The sequence below is a fragment of the Eurosta solidaginis genome, chromosome 2 (assembly GCF_040869045.1).
Source record: "Eurosta solidaginis isolate ZX-2024a chromosome 2, ASM4086904v1, whole genome shotgun sequence".
Lineage (NCBI taxonomy): Eukaryota > Metazoa > Arthropoda > Insecta > Diptera > Tephritidae > Eurosta > Eurosta solidaginis.
The window spans coordinates 136,123,355-136,144,512 of NC_090320.1; the positions used below are offsets into that span (position 1 = coordinate 136,123,355).

General features: G+C 37.9%; 2 protein-coding genes and 1 long non-coding RNA gene across 6 annotated transcripts in view; 1 reads left to right on the plus strand and 2 right to left on the minus strand.

The window, feature by feature from the left end:
* The window catches only part of LOC137240247 (uncharacterized), a 162,107-nt gene that overhangs the window by 42,560 nt on the left and 98,389 nt on the right, over positions 1–21,158 (plus strand). The gene's annotated exons all lie outside the window — the stretch shown is intronic.
* Positions 10,467–19,978, minus strand: LOC137240249 (uncharacterized). Its single transcript, XR_010949661.1, has 3 exons — positions 19,961–19,978; positions 15,987–16,069; positions 10,467–11,105 (listed from the first exon to the last, which is right to left on the minus strand). It is a non-coding gene; the product is annotated as an uncharacterized lncRNA (long non-coding RNA).
* LOC137239731 (uncharacterized) lies at positions 13,474–14,586 on the minus strand. The gene has a single exon (XM_067765347.1). It carries the CDS (start codon positions 14,584–14,586, stop codon positions 13,474–13,476), a length of 1,113 nt encoding a protein of 370 aa, XP_067621448.1.

Sequence of the window (21,158 nt, forward strand, 5' to 3'; positions counted from 1 at the left end):
TATTTTCCCGGGTGTGGTAGTGAAAGTTAACTCATCGGCATCAAACCGCGAAAGCGCGTCGGGTACTACATTCAGGGTGCCTTTACGATGTTCCATTGTAAATTGCAGCAAGAGCGACCACCTCGCCAACCTCCCGCTCAAGTCCTTTTGCCTCATCAGCCACTTGAGACTGGAGTGGTCTGTGATAATCCGAAACTGTAATCCTTCGACATAGGGTCGGAAGCGCTTCACGCTGATTATGGCGGCGAGACATTCCAGCTCAGTTACTGTATAGTTGCGTTGAGCATTATTCAGCTTTTTCGACACGAACGCGATTGGATGCTCAGCGCCCTCATCATCGACCTGAAAAAACACTCCGCCAACACCTATTTTGGAAGCGTCGCATTGGATTACAAATTCTTTGGAAAAATCGGGTTGGGCCAAGACAGGAGCGGAACTCAAGGCTACTTTTAGCTTTTCGAAGGCCTCTATAGCTTCAGAGGTAAGCTTGAACGGGCCTGGTGACTTACGGAGACAGTCGGTCAAGGGACCTGCCAAGTCAGCAAAATTGGTAATAAATGCCCTGTACCAATTCGCCATGCCCACAAACCTACGCATCTGCCGAGGAGATTTAGGGATCGGGAAGTTTTGCATCGCTTCTATTTTCCCTGGATCCACTTTCAAACACCCGCTGCCTATCAGGTACCCTAAGTAACGAATTTCTTTCTGGCAAAATTTGCTCTTCTTCACGTTTATCGTCAGACCTGCATCGGTTAAGCACTTTGCCACTTCCGCCAGCAATTTCAGGTGGTCTTCAAAATGTGTACTACATACCATCAGGTCGTCCAGGTAGACGAAGACATTCTCCCGCAGACGCGAGGGGATTGCCTTGTCCATCAGCCTACTCATAGTCTGAGGTCCATTGCACAGACCAAAGGGCATTACCTTGAAGTGGTACAGAGGCTTCCCCGGAACTACGAATACTGTTTTTTCCTTGGAGTATTCTGTAAATTTGATCTGGTGGAACGCGTCCTTCAGATCAATGCCACTAATAAAATGCGTATCTTTCAGTCTGCTCAACAAGCCTTTGATATGAGGCAAGGGGTATGAGTCGTTCTTGGTCACCGCGTTGACCTTCCTGGAATCTATACACAGCCTAACTTTACCTGGTTTCCGGACCAGTACCACAGGACTATACCACGGAGAGTTTGATTCTTCTATAACTCCCAATTCGAGTAACCTGTCTAATTCGCAAAAAGCTTCGGCTTGCCTCGGTGGCGAAAGAGGGAAATGTTTGCTTTTTATGGGAACGGCATCACCCGTGTCAATGTGATGCTCCACAAATTTAGTTTGCCCCAGGCCTAACTTTTCGTACGAAGGAAACGTCTCTATGACCTTTTGCAGTTCTATTTTCCGGGTTGGTGACAATTCATGGAGGTTAAGTTCTTCGTCCTTTTCATTCCTCACCTCTATGCACTCTACGCTTGGGAATATTTCGGAGGCTAACGCAAATGCTCTCCAAAAGTGAAGGAACAAGGTAAAAACGAATAATCTTTGTGATATTCTTGAAAGTGACCGCTAGAGATACTGAGCCTAAGATTTTTTGTTTGTTGCCACCCGCGGTATATACGAATGCATGTAAGGGTTGATAATCGAAGCCGTTATATCTTAGGAATTCTCACTCCATTTTTTCCCAAGATGGAGACGCTGACTCCCCAGTCCAACAACCCTACAATGAAACTATCTTTTATTTTAGCCTTTACGAGAGGCCTTTCATCCTCTGTAAGCGTTAACGTGGTGGCTTGCAGCAGTCTACGCTCCTGTACTCTCCTGTGGTATCTCTTCCTGCACTTCAAAATACTCTCCGATACCGGTTATTGTTCGAAACTGGTATATCTTATTTGTTTTTATCTATGTTCCCTTTCTCCTATATTAGGTAAAGATTGTGTCTGGCAAGCGGCATCCCTATGCTGGCGTCGCAGAATTTTGATCGGCTCGCCCATCGCGGATGAGGACGTTCGACTCTCGGATTCGGAACTATTGGAATTATCCGTACTGTCAGGGAAGGTTATTATCACGTTCGATGATTCTTTCGTCAGGGTACTACTGCACCTCGGAAGCTCACCACCTCCATGCAGAGATTCACCCTCTGGTTCGGTGCACGGGACGACGCCTCGAGCATTGGCTGGTGTGGGAGCTATGGTGCCGAACGAGGTTTCCCCGCCTTCTCGCTCGGGTACTGGTTTCCCTGCCTGCGATAGTCCCTAGGGCATTTAGGAGTAAGTACTTCCTTATACCCACAAAAAGGATTCCTAATGGGTTCCTCACAGTATATATATGACTGGCCCATTGCCTGACAATTCCAGCATTGGATTCCTGAATAGTCCGGTTTCCTGCTGCGTCTATACTCCAACGCCTCTATCTGCGGATCAGCTTAGCAGTCCTCGCTTTCCATCCTCAAGTCCGGGGTTATCACACGGGCTACGTTCACATGCCGTCCTGGGTAAGTGGCTCCCAACAGCTTGCTTTCTTTCAGCACTTGTTCTCCTCTGCGTGCTACATCGCGTAAATCATGAAGGGTTCTTACATCCGCGTTGAAGAGCATCAGCTTAAGGCTAATGTTGACGTTCCTCTTTATGATGTCAATCAGCAATACCTCTGACATGGGTTCTCTTAAGCGCGCGTTAAAGGAAATTGTGTCCGTGTGGAACACGTCATAGCATTCACTTGCCTTTTGCTTCCGCATGGAGATCTCCATCATGATCTTGTGGTCACTTTTTAGAGTGCCGAACTCTCTCTTCAAGGAATAGTACAAAAAGGCGTATGTCGCGCTTGGGTTCTGTTTTGTGAACAACCAGTACCACTCTTCGGCCCGCCCAGAAAGGAATAAGTTCGTCCGTGCATTGTGTGCGCTCACACAGGGTTTTTAGCTTAAAAAGAAAATCTGCCACGCTTCCATTACCGTCGAACGATATTTTCCACTCCCGGGGTTTTATTGCTATGTTGGTCGGAGCAGGGTTCATTAAGGTTACAGCCGCTGGAAGTGGGTTACGTTCCGTTCTATTCGCGTTCCGGTTCAAATTTATCGATTGCTGCGCCGACTCGAGGGCGGCGTTGAGCTGGTCCATATTAGTTCGGATCGACCCCATCTCTCTCCGCATTTCCTCCTATGAAGCCTGGAACAGTTGGTGTAATACTTCCACCCACGAGTCTCCGCGATTAGCTTCTGCCCGAATCCCTGGGGTATTCGCCCTATCGCTTGCAGCGTTTCCAAACGTTCCGTGATTTAGTGGTAAGGCACTAGCTCCGTCCAGTGCATATGTCGACACGTTGGTCATTAGCCCCGAGATATCATGCGCGTTTATCAGGGGCGCGTTTAAATTACTGGCACTTCCAGATCTATCCAATTTTTCGCGGTGGTCGTTCAGGTCCGAGCCTGTATGAGTCCCCGCGGGATTCCGTATTGCCCCCCTATTGGGGTGTGCACCACCAAGGGACGCTTGGCCTTGAAAAAGGCCCCCTATTATTACCAACCCCGGTGCTGGTTACCTCAAAAATTTCCCGCACTCCCGAACGGAGTATTATAATCAGGCGACATTATAATCAGGTAAAAAAAATTGTAAGTTGTTAAGTCCTAGTATCGTTATTCAAAAAAAACTTCTATTTACTGCAAAACATTTATTCCAGACGATGTTTTGTTTACTAATAAAAAAAAATGTATATATATATATATATATAAAATTAGCGCGAGGGAACAAAAAATTCGCGAAAAGCTGCAAAAGAAATTGTTAGTCAAATGTAATGGGAATGCTGACATCCCATCCCCAGAAGACATTCAGGCTACAGAAAAAAAATCGACACACAAAGCCATTCATACTTGTCCCTAGTGCTCCTAACCGCAATGCGAGGGGTTCTTAAGGCCCCCCTTCGAGATTGGTTGGGGCCACTAGGGTCAGTTCCAGACACACACGGGTTGGTCTCAACACGCCCAGCCGCAACGCAGGGGCAGTCTCCAGGGGCTCGCCCCTGGGACTGGTTGGGGGTGTTGAGGCCTCCCGTCCTTTCTCACTGGACACCCGTCCTGCCTCCGCCACAATGGGTGAAGCGGTTTCGTAGCCGCTCCCCAGTCTGGTGGGACAGGAAGGGGTGCCACTTTGAATCCCAGCTCAACCCGTCACAATCCAGGTGGTATTCTACATTACCGCCTGGGACGTGGGATGGGCTGGGGTCCTTACCACACGCACACACACTCTACTTCCAGACAACACTAATTCGGCTAAAAAAAAATTTTACATTAAAAGAAACCCAATTTAGCGGACGAAATACTTCCAAAGCCGACTACGGACCACATCCGGCAACTAAAATCCCAATTACTAAAAAAAATATAAAGTGCGTGCAGCACTGCCTCATCGGGTGAATACAAAAATCCGGAGGACTGACGTTAAGTCTCGTGGATCCCTCAGCTACCGGAGACGATGATCATTCCGGACATCCTGATCCATTCAATCATCCCACCGCAACGCAGGTGGCTGCTCCTGCGGCTGCTCACCCCGGACTGGTGCGATGGTCAACTTCACAGTTTGACCAGGAGTGACCCTCGCACCCCTTGCCTCAGGAACCACGTTGGGCACCATCTGTTATGGATACGCATCTTTGATGGAGCAGTAAGGAAGGCAGTCGGCATGGTCTGGTGGTGCACAGGGCTAGCCATGTCGGCTGGGTTGGGTTCTTGCCAACATTGCTGTCTTGCGCCATAACAGAAAAAAGGTCATATCATGCCTTTAAAAAAAACTGACAAAAGCGCAGAACTAATTCAAAACGCTCAAATGGACTAAAATAACATCCTGCCGAACCGGATGTCACGTACAGACCGTTAAAACATTCAAAATTTAAAATTCAAAAAAAAAAAATAAAAATCTAACGCAAAAAAAATTTACAAAATTAATCGAACCGGAAATGACCGGTTACCAAACGCTGAAAATCCAAAAAAAAATGCTAAAAATTAAAACAAAAAGAGAAAAGGGCCGAATATATCTTGGGGGCGCCGCGGGTGTTGTTGCGACGCCCGGTGCATAGCCCACCCTCAAAAACCATGGCCACCGTCGCACCTAGTTTTCGGTGGCCCCTTACCTGAATGCTTAAGTGCCCTCTAAAAAAATATAGACGTCAGCATTCCCATTTACAGAATTTATTAACAATTCATTATGTTTTTATGTTTATTTTAAAAAAAATTCGCATTTTTTAACAGTCTTCATGTAAACTTAAGAAAGTTTAGTCAATAATTTTGAACTATAAATTTATTCCAGTTGTAGTAAATAAAGAAAAGCTGAAGCCTTTTGAAAATTCGCATTGGTTTTTTTAACAGCTCTTTTTCGAAGGCTGATTTTGGTCTTTCTTCCATACAAGCGTAAAACTATGCAAAATTAATAAGAATGTATATTTGTATTAAGTAATGCAATTACTTTTAAAAACTATTCTGATTTTTAAATATTTTCGAAATTTTGTTCGGGTAAACCCCAACAGCTTTCATTGTACAATTCATTAACCGTTTTTTTGTATAATTTACGTAAATATAATGTGTAAGTAAATTTGTTTTTTTTTTCCTGCTATTTTTTTTTTTTTCGCAGCTATACATATGTAGTAGATTATGGTGGGTCTTTTTCACGCATTTAAAAGGCAATTCCAATAACTAAACATGACATTGGAAACGTCTTCTGAAGTATTGTGCTTTTTTTCCAAATTCTCGATAGCAAAAACGGCACCCCTATATTTAAATAGTGATATATATTTAAAACTTGGAAATCATGTCAATTAAATTTTAGCCCTGCGTACTGCAGCTGGGGTAGAAAAATGTATAAGAAATAACCATTTTCTTTCACGTTCATAATTAATAGCTGCTAGCAAAGCCGTAAAGTCCTCAGATTTTACAAAAGGAATGCTGCCTTCATCTGAAAACGCTTCACACATCACCTCTCTGGTAGTTCAGCCTTTACAGCTTCAGCAGCCGTTATACTAAAATAAAGACCTTTAAAAAACTGTGGCCATCAGCTTGCATACTATATTATTTGAAGCACAGGTTTTGGGATTCAAGGGGTTGTGTAGCGCAATATATAGCTTCTCCAACCCAATTGTCAACCTCACCTTCGAGCGGCGAATCCCGTTTCACTAACAGACGAGGCTCTGGCGACCCCAAGCTCTTCATGGAACTTGGTGGTGGGGAGGGAGGGATGGCCTGAAGGTTCAATGTGGCCATATAAATCGTTCCCGAGATGGTCGGGCCAGCACCTTAATGGTGCTGTGTTACCGGAGCGTATCGGATCTGTATCCGACAAAGGACCATTACGTCGATAACACTCCCCAAAGCCTTCGGGGAGTAACCTAATCGCTACAACAACAACAACAACAACAAGCACAGGTTTTGGTGAAAAATTGGACCCACCCTAATTCATCAGTAATAAATATCCAATTTTATATATTCTTTGTTTTTTTTTTTTTTGTTAGTTTAACCAATTGATTGAATGTATACAGAAAAGGTGTAGGCCGATTTTGAAAACGTTTTCAAAAAAAATTTAAAACTCGCAGGTTTTCGAAAATATTCAGAAAATTTATAAATTTTGATTTAAAGTTCTAAGCTAATTTTTCTGAGTATGCTTTCTGCAATTTTTTTTTTCGGCGAACATTTTAGATTTTCTTGCATTATAAAACAATTTTCTTATCTGTATGAAAGAAAATCTAAAATACCCATATATGTAATAATGTTTAGGTATCTACAGGCACTAAAGTAACAGCACAGTTTAACCATCGATATTTTTTTTTTCAATAACCAAATTTCAAATTACATTTTAGTACAATTAAAAGGAATGCGAAAGAATTGTAAACCAACTTCTAAATCATTTTTGAATAAATTTCGAAATTTTACTTTAGCACCTTATTAAAATTTTGTAACTTAACTATTTTTAGGCTGGCATTGCAAATTTATAGTCCAACTCAACTCCCAAAGATCTTTCAATTATTTTTAGACTGGCATTACAAATTTATATTCCAACTCAATTCCAAAAGATTTTTACAATTATTTTTAGACTGGCATTACAAATTTATAGTCCAACTCAATTCCCAAAGATTCTTAAAATTATTCTGTTAATTCCAAACCCAACTGGTAATTGGTTAAATTAAAATTAAAAAAATGTAGTTTCTGTATTACAGAATGAACTCACCCAGTTTTAAAGGCAGTTATTGTCGTAGTTGGTGGCGGTATCAGCGGGCCTATACGAGGCGGCCCGGCTGGTTGTTGTTAATCAAGTGTAGGTTGCAGCAGGCCTATAGGAGGTGGCCCTGCTGATTGTTGCTAATAACGTGGACGTTGTAGCAGGCCTATCTGACGCGGCCCTGCTGATTGTGGTTAGTCAAGTGGATGTTGCAGCAGGCCTATCTGAGGCGGCCCTGCTGATTGTGGTTAGTCAAGTGGATGTTGCAGCAGGCCTATCTGAGGCTTCCCTGCTGATTGTTGTTAATCAGGTGGATGTTGCAGCAGGACTATCTGAGGCGGCCCTGCTGATTGTTGTTAATAAAGTTGATGGTGGTGGTGCGTCCGGTAGTTTCGTTGGCGCTATAGCTGGGGGTAGCGCGTTTGGTTGGCTAACGCTATCGCTGGTGTTTGCGCGCGGTTTATAGTGGCCGTGCACAGCTTTTTTTTTTTTTTTGCACGCAAGGTGGGCACGACTGGTGGTTTCGTTTGTGCTATAGCTGTTAGTAGAGCGTTTGGTTCCTAGCGCTATCGCTGTTGAAAATGTGCCGAATCTGCGCTGCTTATTGCGTGCAGCTACTTAATTCCGCTCTTGTTTCTTTTCGTTTTTGGTTTTTTTATATTTATATGGCAGTGTCAAAGACGTTCCAGATTAGTTCTGCAAAAATGATGAATGTTTGTCCGTTAGGACGACGATGCTAGTTACACCAATGTATTTTCACGTTCGACCACCACCAAGGGCAAAGATGACCACCAAAACCAACCTCCCTTGGTTTTATTCTCTATTTCAAGCTTGGTGATAAGTCCATATTTATAAAACAAGTTTGCTCGTTTGCCCTTAAAGTTTGTTTTCCCTTTAGCAACACACAACACACACTTCCAAGCAAATTTGTATGTCTTATTACTTTTCTTGTAAAACACTACTGCGTTCGTTTCGTTCGCAGCACACCATCTCCACATTTTTCTTTTTCTGCCACAACCTTTTTTTCTTTTTCCCGGAAACAGCGTGTTTTCCTCTTAGAGATCATCATTCACGCGGCCGTGGCGATCTCTAGTGCCCATTTTCGATCAACATTGCCATGGCACCTTTTATTTGCCATCACTAGCCACTAGGTGCGTTCCAAAGGTGACTATCCCAAGAGGACCATAACAAACGAATATTGCAAGCAATAATGTAGGTGGTTTTATATCAATTGAATTTGTATATCTAACGACTGCTCACTATGTTTTTAAACGGTTTTATTTCTTTTGTAAACAATATCTCTACGGCGGCAGAGGCAAAAGTCGATATAGTTATATCAAGTCATCATAATGTATTAGCGCATTATGGACGCATCAACTATGATTTTTTGGGTAATAATTGTTACAACGCAGCAATTAGTAGGTAATAATGCAACTTTTTGAACTTCAAAAGTTGTACGTTACACATTTTTTTCTTAACAGATTGCGTAATAAATTTGGAATTACCGCATCCGATACAACGCGAACAAATGGATAATCTGCAGGCTTCATTTGTGTACCAAAATGCTGTTAAATACATGTTAATATATTAACATTATTAAATTTGTATGTATTATATGTGCCGTACTATGCATATTGTAAGGACAGGCTAATGGTTAGGAAAGATGATAAGAAATTATAATGGTTATTTATATAAAAAGAAAGCTGATTCAATTCCTTTTCTTGCCATTATAATTTCTTTTCATTTTAATTAATACTTCTTTAACAAATTTTAATTTTTGTAAACTGCCTTTTGGGCATTCAGAGGTATATGTACGGTATACTGTAACTTCTAAGGACAGGGTAATGTTTAGGAAAGATGATAAGAAATTATATTGGTAATTTACATAAAAAGAAAGCTGATTCAATTGCTTTTCTTGCCATTATAATTTCTTTTCATTTTAATTAATATTTCTTTAAAGAAGTTTAATATTTGTAAACTGCCTTTTGGGCATTCAGAGGTATATGTACGGTATACTGTAATTTCTAAGGACAGGCTAAAGTTAAGGAAAGATGATACGAAATTATAATGGTTATTTACATAAAAAGAAAGCTGATTGAAGTGCTTTTCTTTGCATTATAGTTTCTTTCCATTTTAATTAATATTTCTTTAAAGAATTTTAATTTTTGTAAACTGCCTTTTGGGCATTCAGAGGTATATGTACGGTATTCTGTAATTTCTAAGGACAGGCTAAAGTTAAGGAAAGACGATAAGAAATTATAATGGTTATTTACATAAAAGGAAAGCTGATTCAATTGCTTTTCTTGCCATTATAGTTTCATTTCATTTTAATTAACATTTCTTTAAAAAATTTTAATTTTTGTTAATTGCCTTTTGGGCATTCAGAGGTATATGTACGGTATACTGTAACTTCTAAGGACAGGCTAATGTTTAGGAAAGATGATAAGAAATTATATTGGTAATTTACATAAAAAGAAAGCTGATTCAATTGCTTTTCTTGCCATTATAATTTCTTTTCATTTTAATTAATATTTCTTTAAAAAATTTTAATTTTTGTAAGCTGCCTTTTGGGCATTCAGAGGTATATGTACGGTATACTGTAACTTCTAAGGACAGGCTAATGTTTAGGAAAGATAAAAAGAAATTATAATGATTGTTTACATAAAAATAAAGCTGATTCAATTGCTTTTCTTGCCATTATAATTTTTTTTATTTTAATTAATATTTCTTTAAAAAATTTTAATTTTTGTAAACTGCCTTTTGGGCATTCAGAGGTATATGTACGGTATAATGAACTTCTAAGGGCAGGCTAATGTTTAGGAAAGATGATAAGAAGTTATAATGGTTATTTACATAAAAAAAAGCTGATTCAATTGCTTTTCTTGCCATTGTAGTTTCCTTTCATTTTAATTAATCTTTCATTAAAAAAATTTAATTTTTTAAACTGCCTTTTGGGCATTCAGATGTATATGTACAGTATACTGTAATTTCTAAGGACAGGCTAATGTTTAGGAAAGATGATAAGAAATTATAATGGTTATTTACATAAAAAGAAAGCTGATTCAATTCCTTTTCTTGCCATTATAGTTTCTTTTCATTTTAATTAATATTAAAACTGCTTTCCACGTCTTCTACTACGAGTACGCTGGTACTTACTTGTCAACTGCTTATACCAAAGAAAAATTTTGTGCAAAGTTAGTTTTATAAGGATTTATTAAACAAAATGTTAACTCAAATTTATTTATTTTATAATATACAAGGCTATTTGGAATAAATCTTTTTTTTGGTACAAAAAACAAAATTGCATACATATTGTAACGAATTTACTGAAACTCTTATTTGCAAACTTCTCCTAATGTTCGAATCACTAAACTGTTGAATAAATAACTCCAATATTGAATAATGCAAAAATGGTCTTTATTAGACTAGTTGAAAATATCACTTATACTTCGCAACTGATAGCTTGCTTAAATCAAAACTGATTTTCGTGCCTCAACTGTTGCTGCTTTTATACTGTTTGGTTTCGTTGACATATTTCTAGCCGGTTCTATTTCTAGAATTTACTAGTTAGTTTCAGCTATAAAATTACCAGCTTTAACTACGTTTATAGCTTCTCATATGCGCGCGTATATGTGAGTGATACTTGCACAAATTATTGTCTACTTTTGAACGCATCTCAGATAAGATATATGCATGTGTTTGTGCGTTTTCTCTCCGCTGCGTGTGCGTACATATATGCAGACATAATGATTGACTTGTTGATGTGCATACAGGTCACTGCTTAGTATTGGCTTAGAGATGATAGTATCACTTAGCGTTGCTAATATTCGTCACAATATGTTTGTTGGAAAGATCAGGATGTTACACTAAATTCCGTTTCCGTTTTTCCTTGTCTGTTTTCCTCGTATCTCGTACTCCATGCTGAAAAATTAAAATAAATAGAAGAATTGGATTATAGAGTATGTTGAATACATATTGGAGAAGAGTACATATCGGATATTCACGTGAATTTGACTACCAGTTTATGTGGTCACATACCTAACCCAGTTAACCAAAACAAAGTACACTAAAGACATTTATATTTGCTAACAAAAAAAGTAGATAACCACGTGAATAGTCCAATAGTTTTCTCGTATTGCTTTTCCACACCAAAAGGCAGCAATTCAGGCGCGCTACCGCCTTTTTTATGGTGTTCGGTTCCCCAGGAGGCCTATTTTCACCCATACATAAGTATCTACTTTCTAAAAGTCTACTAAGCAATATATCGACTTAACAATAAAATGACTAAGCAACAGTTTTAAGAAAAATAAAAGATTCCACAATTCAGGTACGTATTAAAATTTTTACATATGTCGGTACATCGCACGATCTATTTACATCTTTAATCCAAAATTTAATTTCAATATAAAAATGACATTATAATCATTTATGTTTTGATCTTTTTGAGTATTTTATAAATGTTAGTATAATATCGCCAGTTGGTTATCTTGGCCTGTCATAATATCTAAAAAGATCAAAATTTTGAGTTGAATCAGTTTACAATAAAACGTGCGATATATTTATACATACTATTCCTACATAATAAAATTACTAAGCAATATGTTAAAAAAAAAATAAAAGATTGTACAATTCAGGTACATTAGTGCTATAGTTTTTTACATATATATATATATTTACAACTACGTACTGTGACAGACCAGAAAAATATGACTTATGTAGTAAATATACATGGGGGGAAATGGGATATGTAACGTAATAATAATAATAATATGTAACACCAGACAACTGCAAAGAAAATTAGGTTATACAAATTTACTGTAAAAAAGATCTCACTCCTGTAAAATAGAGGAATACATAAATCGTCGAACAAGGGAATGAGCGTACAACCTTACTATTTGGGAGCTCATTTTTAGATATCCAAATCGATAAAAACCTTATCCTTAGGATTGATTCGAAATTTTCGGGCGAACACTAGTATCTAAAATCGGCGGTTTGTTTTGCACATGCAAAAAACTTATATTTTTAAGTTTTTCATGGGCCGATTTTTTATTAAAGCTATTAAGTAGAAAATAAGTTCTAATTCTTATAAAAATACATTTAAAAATATCGGTGTTGCAATTTTCACAACATTCGAACGGCTCTACGTCTATCATTTTCTCAAACATAATTTGAGAAAACCCAACCCTGTGACAAACTGAATCAAAATTATCTGTGTAGATTTTCTCTCATTTCCACAAATTCGGTTGGAGGGCACACACGTTGGCAATTGGTAAATTGCTTATCCTTGGTAAAAAAGAAATCGCTTTCAGTCATTTCATTTTCAAATCTTGGCAATGGTTTTGTACAGACATGATGCTTGGAATATTTAAAATACATATATCCCGAAAAATACACAAAAGCGCTTCTATGGAGGAAACTACTTTCATCAACATCAACCGAAGTATTGATTTGGACATCTTGAAATGAGCGTGGTCTAGGCCTAGGTAAGCCTTGAAAAAGCTGCCAAGATGTATCTCTAACTAAGGCGTCGTTGCAAGCTGCTATTAGGGTGCTGTTAGAAAATTCTTCCCATTATCCTCAGGCAAGAGTTCGCAGTTCCCCTTGTCAACGCATTTAATATAACTTATGCCCCAGGCTTGCCTAAAGAGATACGAGAATCTCTGCGGAGTTATCCTCGTATCAAATGACCCACCTCTACGAATATGACCAAAAAAGTTTTCTAATTTATCTTGACATAGTTTACGTGTGAGTAAAAATGTAAAGCCATTATTTGACAAGAATTGCCACAAATGACGCAAACTACTTATATTTAAGAGCCAACCTTTTATAAAGAGATAAGTGTTGGTAATATCACATTCTTCCTCGTAAACTTTAATTGAGCTTAAGAACTGCTCTGCCTCGTCAAGAAAATTCAGTTGATTCGTAGTACCTTGAAATGGTTCTTTAAAATTTCCTACCTTTCCAAAGTAGCTGCTATTAAATATATTAAAAATTTATCGAAAAAAGGACGAACTCGGCAGTGTTAAAAAAGGATGGAGATTTAGAACTATTTAAAAGCCCGGAGCTGTAGATAGCGAACATTGCACTTGCCACAGAATTACTAAATGCCTGTGTAGCTAAATGTACGCTCATTTTATCGAAAACTTTCGGTCTTACATGTTTTTTGGTTAATTTATGTGTACATGAAATATCATACTGAGACCCTTGTTCATAAAGATGTACAATATCCATTTCAATCTACAGGGCGGTCTTGAAAAAATGCTCTATTTTTGTTATTTTCCAAACAGTTTCAAGTAGTTTTGATGAGATGTGGGGAATCAAAGAAATAAAATATTTTATGGCCGTTAACTTCGAAGAATCGCCTTTCCCGAGAGACTCGCACAATATTTGAAAACCCTACAAAATTTGGCCCTTGGTCGGTTACCATTTGGCAGGGATGAAGTCCAATACTCTGAAGCTGAGTTATAATTTCAAAAACATATTGTTTTAAAACAGATCCTCGGCACGTTTTGTGCACAAAAAAGTATGCCAAAGGATGGTTCCAAGCCTTCCCACCGATGCCTTGGACAAGGACAGCTAAAACGCTCGTAGCTACTCTGGATGTGCGATTTTCATCGCCATAGTCCTCCAGTCCCATAATTAAATCCCTATTCCTTTCAAATTGGACATGCACTTTCAGGGACATTTCATCACAGCAGATAGAAACATGCTTCTGTGCCTCTGTGAAGCCACGGCTTCTCAGCTCTAGAGCTTTTATGCTGCTGTAGCCGCAGCCAGGGTTACGTGGCCAACTTTGAACAAACTTTTCTAATATTTTTCTGGATGGCCAGGTGAATAGGGGCTTAAGGTACCTATAAGCTAAAGGAGCAATAAACTTAACAGCTAGTGCTAATGTTTTTACCTCCCTGCCAAATCTATATCCCTTAGGCGTTCGGAGTGTGTTTTTAAGGCAATTCTTCACACATTCTGCCACATGTGGAGGCAATTTGGCACATATTTCTTGGATTTCACTGTCCTGCCATTCTACAGTTAAATCCGGATTAACATCTAAACTAAAAACTTTTTTTTCTAAAATGGCTACTCTTTCGCGCAGCCTACCCAACTCCTCATCTCTTTGTTTTATAATTTCCCGGTACTTTCTTTTTCTAGGAGTTCCATCAGTCAGAAGTTTAGGTATTTGGGTTCGTCCGCTATTAGTCCCTATTTGGATTAGAGAAGTTAAAGAGGAGTTAAACTCAACATCCGAAGAGGGAAGATGGAATTGCTCAAAGGATACTTCAACCATATCTGGGGTTAAAGTCCATTCTGCCTCTCTGGGCGACAAAGGTACCGGTTGTAAATCTTCGACGCCTAAAACTTTAGCTTCAAGAGAAGACTCAACAGTGATTGGAGATGGCGTCATTTCTGCCTCTGTGGGCGACAAGTGGATAGGTTGAAAACCTTCTATGCCTAACACTATCATTGCTCATGTGAACTTCCATCAGGTGAAGGGAATTTAGGGTCAAGTGTACTACCTAAGTCATTTTTCTCATCGACTGTCACCGGAGGCTGTAAAACTCTTAAATTTATGTCTGGCAATGCGGTTTTGTAAAGTAACCGCCCCCTCTCACCTTGTAGGAGAAACGCCTATGGCATGCAAATATAAATTTTGGTGTTGGGCCAGTAACACCCAACAGCCGCAACCATTCACGCCGCCTAATGAACGCAGAAAGAAAACAAAAGAGCAGGCATTAGTTCAAACGTATGGACAAGAAATGTAATGTGCATACATGTCTATATGAGGGAACTACGAAGCATAAATGGGTTTGAAAGATTAGTCAGTTGGTTTAGTAAAATGTAGCATGGAAGTCAAGGTTATTTAATGAAAGTGAAAGTCAAGGTTACAAAAATTTAACATAACAAATGGAAAAGCCGTCAAGAAGTGCGATCGTTATTATAACCATCAAAAATGGGACCCTTAAAAATTTTGCCGCATTTATGCTATTGTAAGATGGTAACTCTGGAAACGGCTAGTGAATTGTATTATTGTATTGTACTAGATTACGAAATATATTATATTGAGAATGAATGCAACTATGTAAAAGAAGAAGAAAGATGATGGTCAATTTCCTGTTGTCAAGATATAGACTGATTGCGAATAAAGAAAGTGTGTTTTATTAACTTTATTGTCTAGTTTTACACTATAAAATTTTTAGTTTTTTATTATATGTAGTTAGAAGCGTGCTCTAAAAGTTAGTAGAATGGGATGCAAAGAAAATGGAAGGACAGAAAGTATTATTTTTTTAAAGAAATTTCAGAAATGATCCCGGAAGCGTCTCGATATGACCTTGAAGAACAAACAAACAAACAAACATACAGGTAAAGTTAATAAAAGCGTGCCAATAAAAACAATTTAAGGAGGCCGGATAGCGGGATGAGGAGAGCACCACTAATCGTTTTTCCAAAACTCGATCTATATGAGCCAGATACCAAAAATTATTGATTTAGGAGAAAATTTATAGAGTTATAACAATTAATAGATTTCACACCAGAGGGGGAGGGGGCGGAGGGTGTCACTGCTCACTTTGCAAGCCCTCGACTTATTTGACCCATTGAGTTTGTAATATTGGTGAATCGTATACGTAAAGTTATTAAGTGTAAAAATTATGAAGAAGTAATTGTTCGAATGGGTCGTGGTATTTGCAGATTTTGTATTTAGGGATTTTGTATTTGGGGATAGCATTTGAGGATTTGGAGCCTCTGCCCACTTCGACCACTGTATTAAGACTTTAAAACACATATTTATAAACATTTTCTACTCACCGGTCTATTTCTCCCTCCGGTGGGAAGGGATAAAGCGGTACCCCTAACCCGCACCCAACTATACAAAATTGGTTTACCATTTTCTGAAAAAAATGAGAAAATTGTTATATATAAAGAATTTCACATATTCACAAAATGTTTTGGTTTCAGGTTAAAAGTCTAGAATAGCGGCCGGCCCACCAATGGTGTGGGATCAAAATAAAAGCCGTGCAAATTCAATTTGTACATAGTTTTTCTCCGCGTGTACAAAAAAATTACACCAACCACAAGAAAATTGTAACCAGAGTTAAAGTTCTCTTTTCCGCCGTCGAGTTATTGTTTCCGAGCTCAACACGCGTAATTAGACACCTATCACGATATTTTTGGACGCATATCAGCTGTCGACTCCTTTTGGTAAACTATTAAACATTTTTTTTACGCCTTCTGGTTATTGTCATTCTATACCAGTGGTTTTCAAACTTTTTGCAGTCGCGACCCAAAAATGGTTTCCAAAAAGTCCCGCGACCCACCAAAACTGCCAAAAATTTCTGAAAAACGTAGAAATCGTACAAAACAACAAAAAAGAGAAGAGAAGACACTTTTCTATTTCCCTTCATTGTGACATTCTATTACCAAAAACCAATATAAAATACTAAAACTAAAACCATTGCGCCGTTTAGCGTAAAAGTGTATCAACGCCACTCTCGGTATCAGCGCAATAATGCAACACCACATATGGAAAACAGATTCAAGACGGCAACGGCGACGCGGCATCTGTCAAATTATTTTTACACATGTTCTTATGGGGATGAATTTTTTGAGCACGACACGCCAAAGCGGCAATCAATCAGAATAGCCGCCGTCGCCAGATTAGATCTTTTTCTATTTTTGATAGCGACGATCGTGGCGTCCTTTTTTCTTCTTTATTAATTAAAATGATAAAACAAGCAAATAACTTTAAATATGTGTTAAAATCGACAAGTTATACATTTTTTAACACGTGCTATAATTTTTTGAAAATTTGTTGCTGTTGTTTGAGAAAATTCGCAACTTTCGTTGCCATCGAAATATATCGTCAAGCATGGGTTTTTCGTCGTTGTCGTTCGCAGCCGTCGTTTTGAATGTGGGCATAGCTGCAGAATCACTGAGAGTAACTAATGGTACTAAGCTGCCGAAAAACTCTTTCTTATTTGAAGTGCGCATTAGTTTTAGTTGCAACTTTCACTCCGTTGTTGACAGTCGTGCATCATAAAGTAAATAACTGCAATTGCGTAATATTTATTATTTATTATAAATATTTAAATGGATAAGTTTCTAAAAAGACCTGGGGGCATCTACTTCAGAGGCAGGTGGCTCAAAAGCAAAAGTAAATAGAATTTATGACGATGCATATTTACAATATGGTTTTACTGTCATTGATAACAAACCACAATGCGTGATTTGTGGACAAGTTTTAGCACAAAAAAGCATGAAACCTTCAAAATTACTACGTCATCTCTCATCAAAACATGAAAACGACAAGGATAAACCTTTGGATTATTTCCAAAGAAAACTCGATTTACTTAGGAAGCAAGAGACCAGTATGTGCCAGGTATTTTCAGCACTATATCTTGACATTAGTTAGGTTTGTAATATGTTCCCTCTTTTAAATACCAGAGTACTAAAATAAGTGAAAAAGCTTCCTTGGCTAGTTATAAAGTTGCATATCTCGTGGGTAAAATGGAAAACCACATAAATCTTATTTTACTGGCAGCAGTAGACATGGTTGAGATAATGATTGGAGAAAAAGAAGCCCACACATTGAAAGCTATACCTTTGTCTGATAACACAATTCGACGAAGGTTAAGTGATATAGCTGCAGACATTCGCAATCAAGTAGTCGAAAAAGTCAAAAAAAAGCTCATATTTTTCATTACAATTATATGAATCGACAGATATATCCAGTTGTGCCGAGTTTGTGTGTTATGTTCGGTTTGAAAACCTTGATCAAATTGCGGAAGAGATGTTGTTTTGCAAAGATTTACCGAAGAATGCAACTGCTGAGTGTTTGTATGAACTTTTTATAGAAAGCACCCAGGATTTGGGTTTTGACTGGGGAACTTTGCGTAGGTATTTGCACTGATGGCGCTAGGGCAATGACCGGCAATAAAAGTGGGTTCGTAGCTAGGTTGAAAACAAAGATGCCGAATGCACACTGGACGCACTGTTTTCTCCACCGTCAGGCCTTGGCAGCCAAATTTTTGTCGTCGAATTTAAACGACGTGCTTAATTCTGTGATCAAAGTTGTGAATTGTATCAAGGGAAAAGCTTTACAAACAAGGTTGTTTCGTACGGTGTGTGAAGAAATGGGCGAACTACATCAAAATCTTCTTTTTCATACAGAGGTGAGGTGGTTATCCAAAGGAAATGTGTTGACAAGAGTAATAGAATTGAGATCGGAATTGAACATGTTTTTGAAAGAAAAAGATCCCGACAATGCGAAATTGTTTACTGATCCTACATGGCTTTTAAAAGTAGCATATATATCAGATATTTTTCGTCACTTAAACATCTTGAATACTAGTATGCAAGGAAGAGACGAAAACATTATATCAGCCAAAGATAAAATAAAAGCCTTTGTTTCAAAAATTGAAATGTGGCTATCATCTCTGCAGCACTTACAATTTGGTTTATTCACTTGCTTTGAAAGTATTGCTGCAGAGATTTCATCAGACGAACTGGTAAGGAAATGTATTCCTTTCATAACTGAAGCGCTGCAAAATTTAAAAAACGAATTGCACCGTTTTTTTCCAAGAGAGCTACAGGAAGATAACAGCAAGTGCTGGATATTAAATCCATTCCTCAGTAACTGCGCTGAGGTCGCAGATCTCGGCAACATTTTGAACGAAAATTTATGTGAGCTAGCAGCTGACAGTATGCTCAAAATCGAATTTTTATCCGAAAATATTTCAACATTTTGGATAAAGCGCAAGCCTCAGTATCCTGGCCTAGCGAAAATAGCGCTTAAAATACTCACTCAGTTTTCAACATCATATCTATGCGAAATGACTTTTTCACAAATGGTGAACATAAGAGTGAAGAAACGAAATAAACTTAATATAGAAAATGATTTGATTGTTTGCATGTCACGTATGGAACCGCGTTGTTCCAAATTACTTCAAAATAAGCAAGCCCATCCTTCGCATTAACTTATGTCTGTAAAATTTATGTAATACGTATAATATAAAATATATCGCGCAGGTAGATCTAAGCAGCGATAAACTAAGAAAATCACAATTTTCAACTTCACAATTTCAGATTTTTGAGTTAGCTCCCCTTAGATTTAGGTGCGCGATATGTACATATATCATTTTTGGATTTTTTAAAGAATGAATAAATTATTTTTCTGTTTAAATAAATTTGGTTCAAGTTATTCAATCAAGCCCGCGACCCACCAGTGGGTCGCGAACCACAGTTTGAAAACCTATGTTCTATACAATAGCATGAATATCTCAATACACGTCCAAAAATATGGAGGGGTATACAAAGACGCGTTTTGAACCCAGGATCGCTGATCCGAAAACCGAAACTAAAAATTTTGCATCGGCGAAGAGATATTTGTAATAGAAATTGGAACTTTTTATGTGGTTGTTGTAACTTTGTTATGCACAGAAAAAAAAAATTGTGTACAAAGGGATTTTGCACGGATTTAATTTTGATCACACGCGGAATTAATTGTGACCACACACCGGCCAAAATGTTTTCAGCCCAAAAATACTATGGATGCCAATCACGGTTTCGGAGGGGTCCGGTGCCATTTTTCGATATTTCGTGAATATTATTCGAACGATGTCAGTTTCTTGCTTTCCTTTTTCGGACGCGCGATCCTGTATATCAAATGCGTCTTTTCATACCCCTCTCGATATTTTTGGACGTTTATGAAGGGTGTCATGCTGGCGTAAATAGCTACCGCGTTTTTGGCTGGGATTTCACTAAAAGGTGCTCCAAATACTCACCAGCTGCAGGATTTCAAAAGTCTAGTAAAGAGTATCTGAAAGAAGAAATTAAAATAACGTTATAATAAACATTAATACAAGGATATGTAAATATTGAAAATTGTCTAGTTAAAAAATATATTCAACATGGCGTCTGTGTGACTTGCAATATTTTCCATATCATAATTAAAATCATTGAAATTCAATTACAATGCTCACCAAATTGAAGTACGCTACGTTGCTTCGCCTTTTCCTTATTGAATCTGTAAAGGAAGGACGTATTATTAACAATAACAAAGTGTAAAATTTATGCACAAAATTGTAAGCCACTTTTCTCGTTTAGTTGAAGAAAACGTTTAAAATAATTTTTCAAATCATGGCATGTATGTATGTGTTGCAGGGTTGCATAAAAAGGTTTTTCGCTATAAATTTTAATTTATTGAAAATTTTAAATATTTTTTGATTTCAAAATGAATTGCCAAGTGAAATAAAAATATAAACAAGCTATCATGGCGTGACAGCTGATTTGCACTTTTTTAATACCAAGTAGACAATCACGGCAGTAAATAATTATTGAAGTGGTCGGTATATTTTGAATTTTTATTCTTATTTTGAAAATCCCTACGCCAGTGCCCTTAAAAAAGCTAAATCAGCTGACGAAATGAGCCAGCTTTATAATTGAGTCATGACTGGAGGATAGCAATTCTTCAGATGGATTTATTTAAAATATTCGTTTTCACCAACACAGGGTGACTATAACTTGCCATATAAAACAGCTGATCCAACAAACCTTAAAGGCCAATTAATGGTGACTTATCCCTAACCAGATAAAACAGCTGATCGAAGCAACCTTATGGAAATCAATGTAATCGATTATTGGTGCCATACCATAACGTTAAAGCCATAAAAGTACCATAGCCAACCAATTGGTTTTGGTTTTTCGCCATATCCATAACTTAAAAATATTTGAGTTGGTGAATTTATTAACTTTTTGAATATTTTATGTATTGTTTTTGGGATACGTTTTGACTAAGAGACTTATTGTTTGTGGAATATGTTTGTAATTTTTTGCGTTTTCCTGATTTTTACGAAAATGTCAGCTGTTTAAGGTTATGGCACCATTAATCGATCACAATGGAGATGGTTATGGATATGGGTATGGTTACGACCATGGTACAACTACCAGGTAGAAGCATAAGTGAAAATGCAACCCTCCTGT

Bases quoted from the DNA above. Each gene is read 5' to 3' on its own strand.
- LOC137239731 (XM_067765347.1), bottom strand. From the start codon at position 14,586: ATGACGCCATCTCCAATCACTGTTGAGTCTTCTCTTGAAGCTAAAGTT.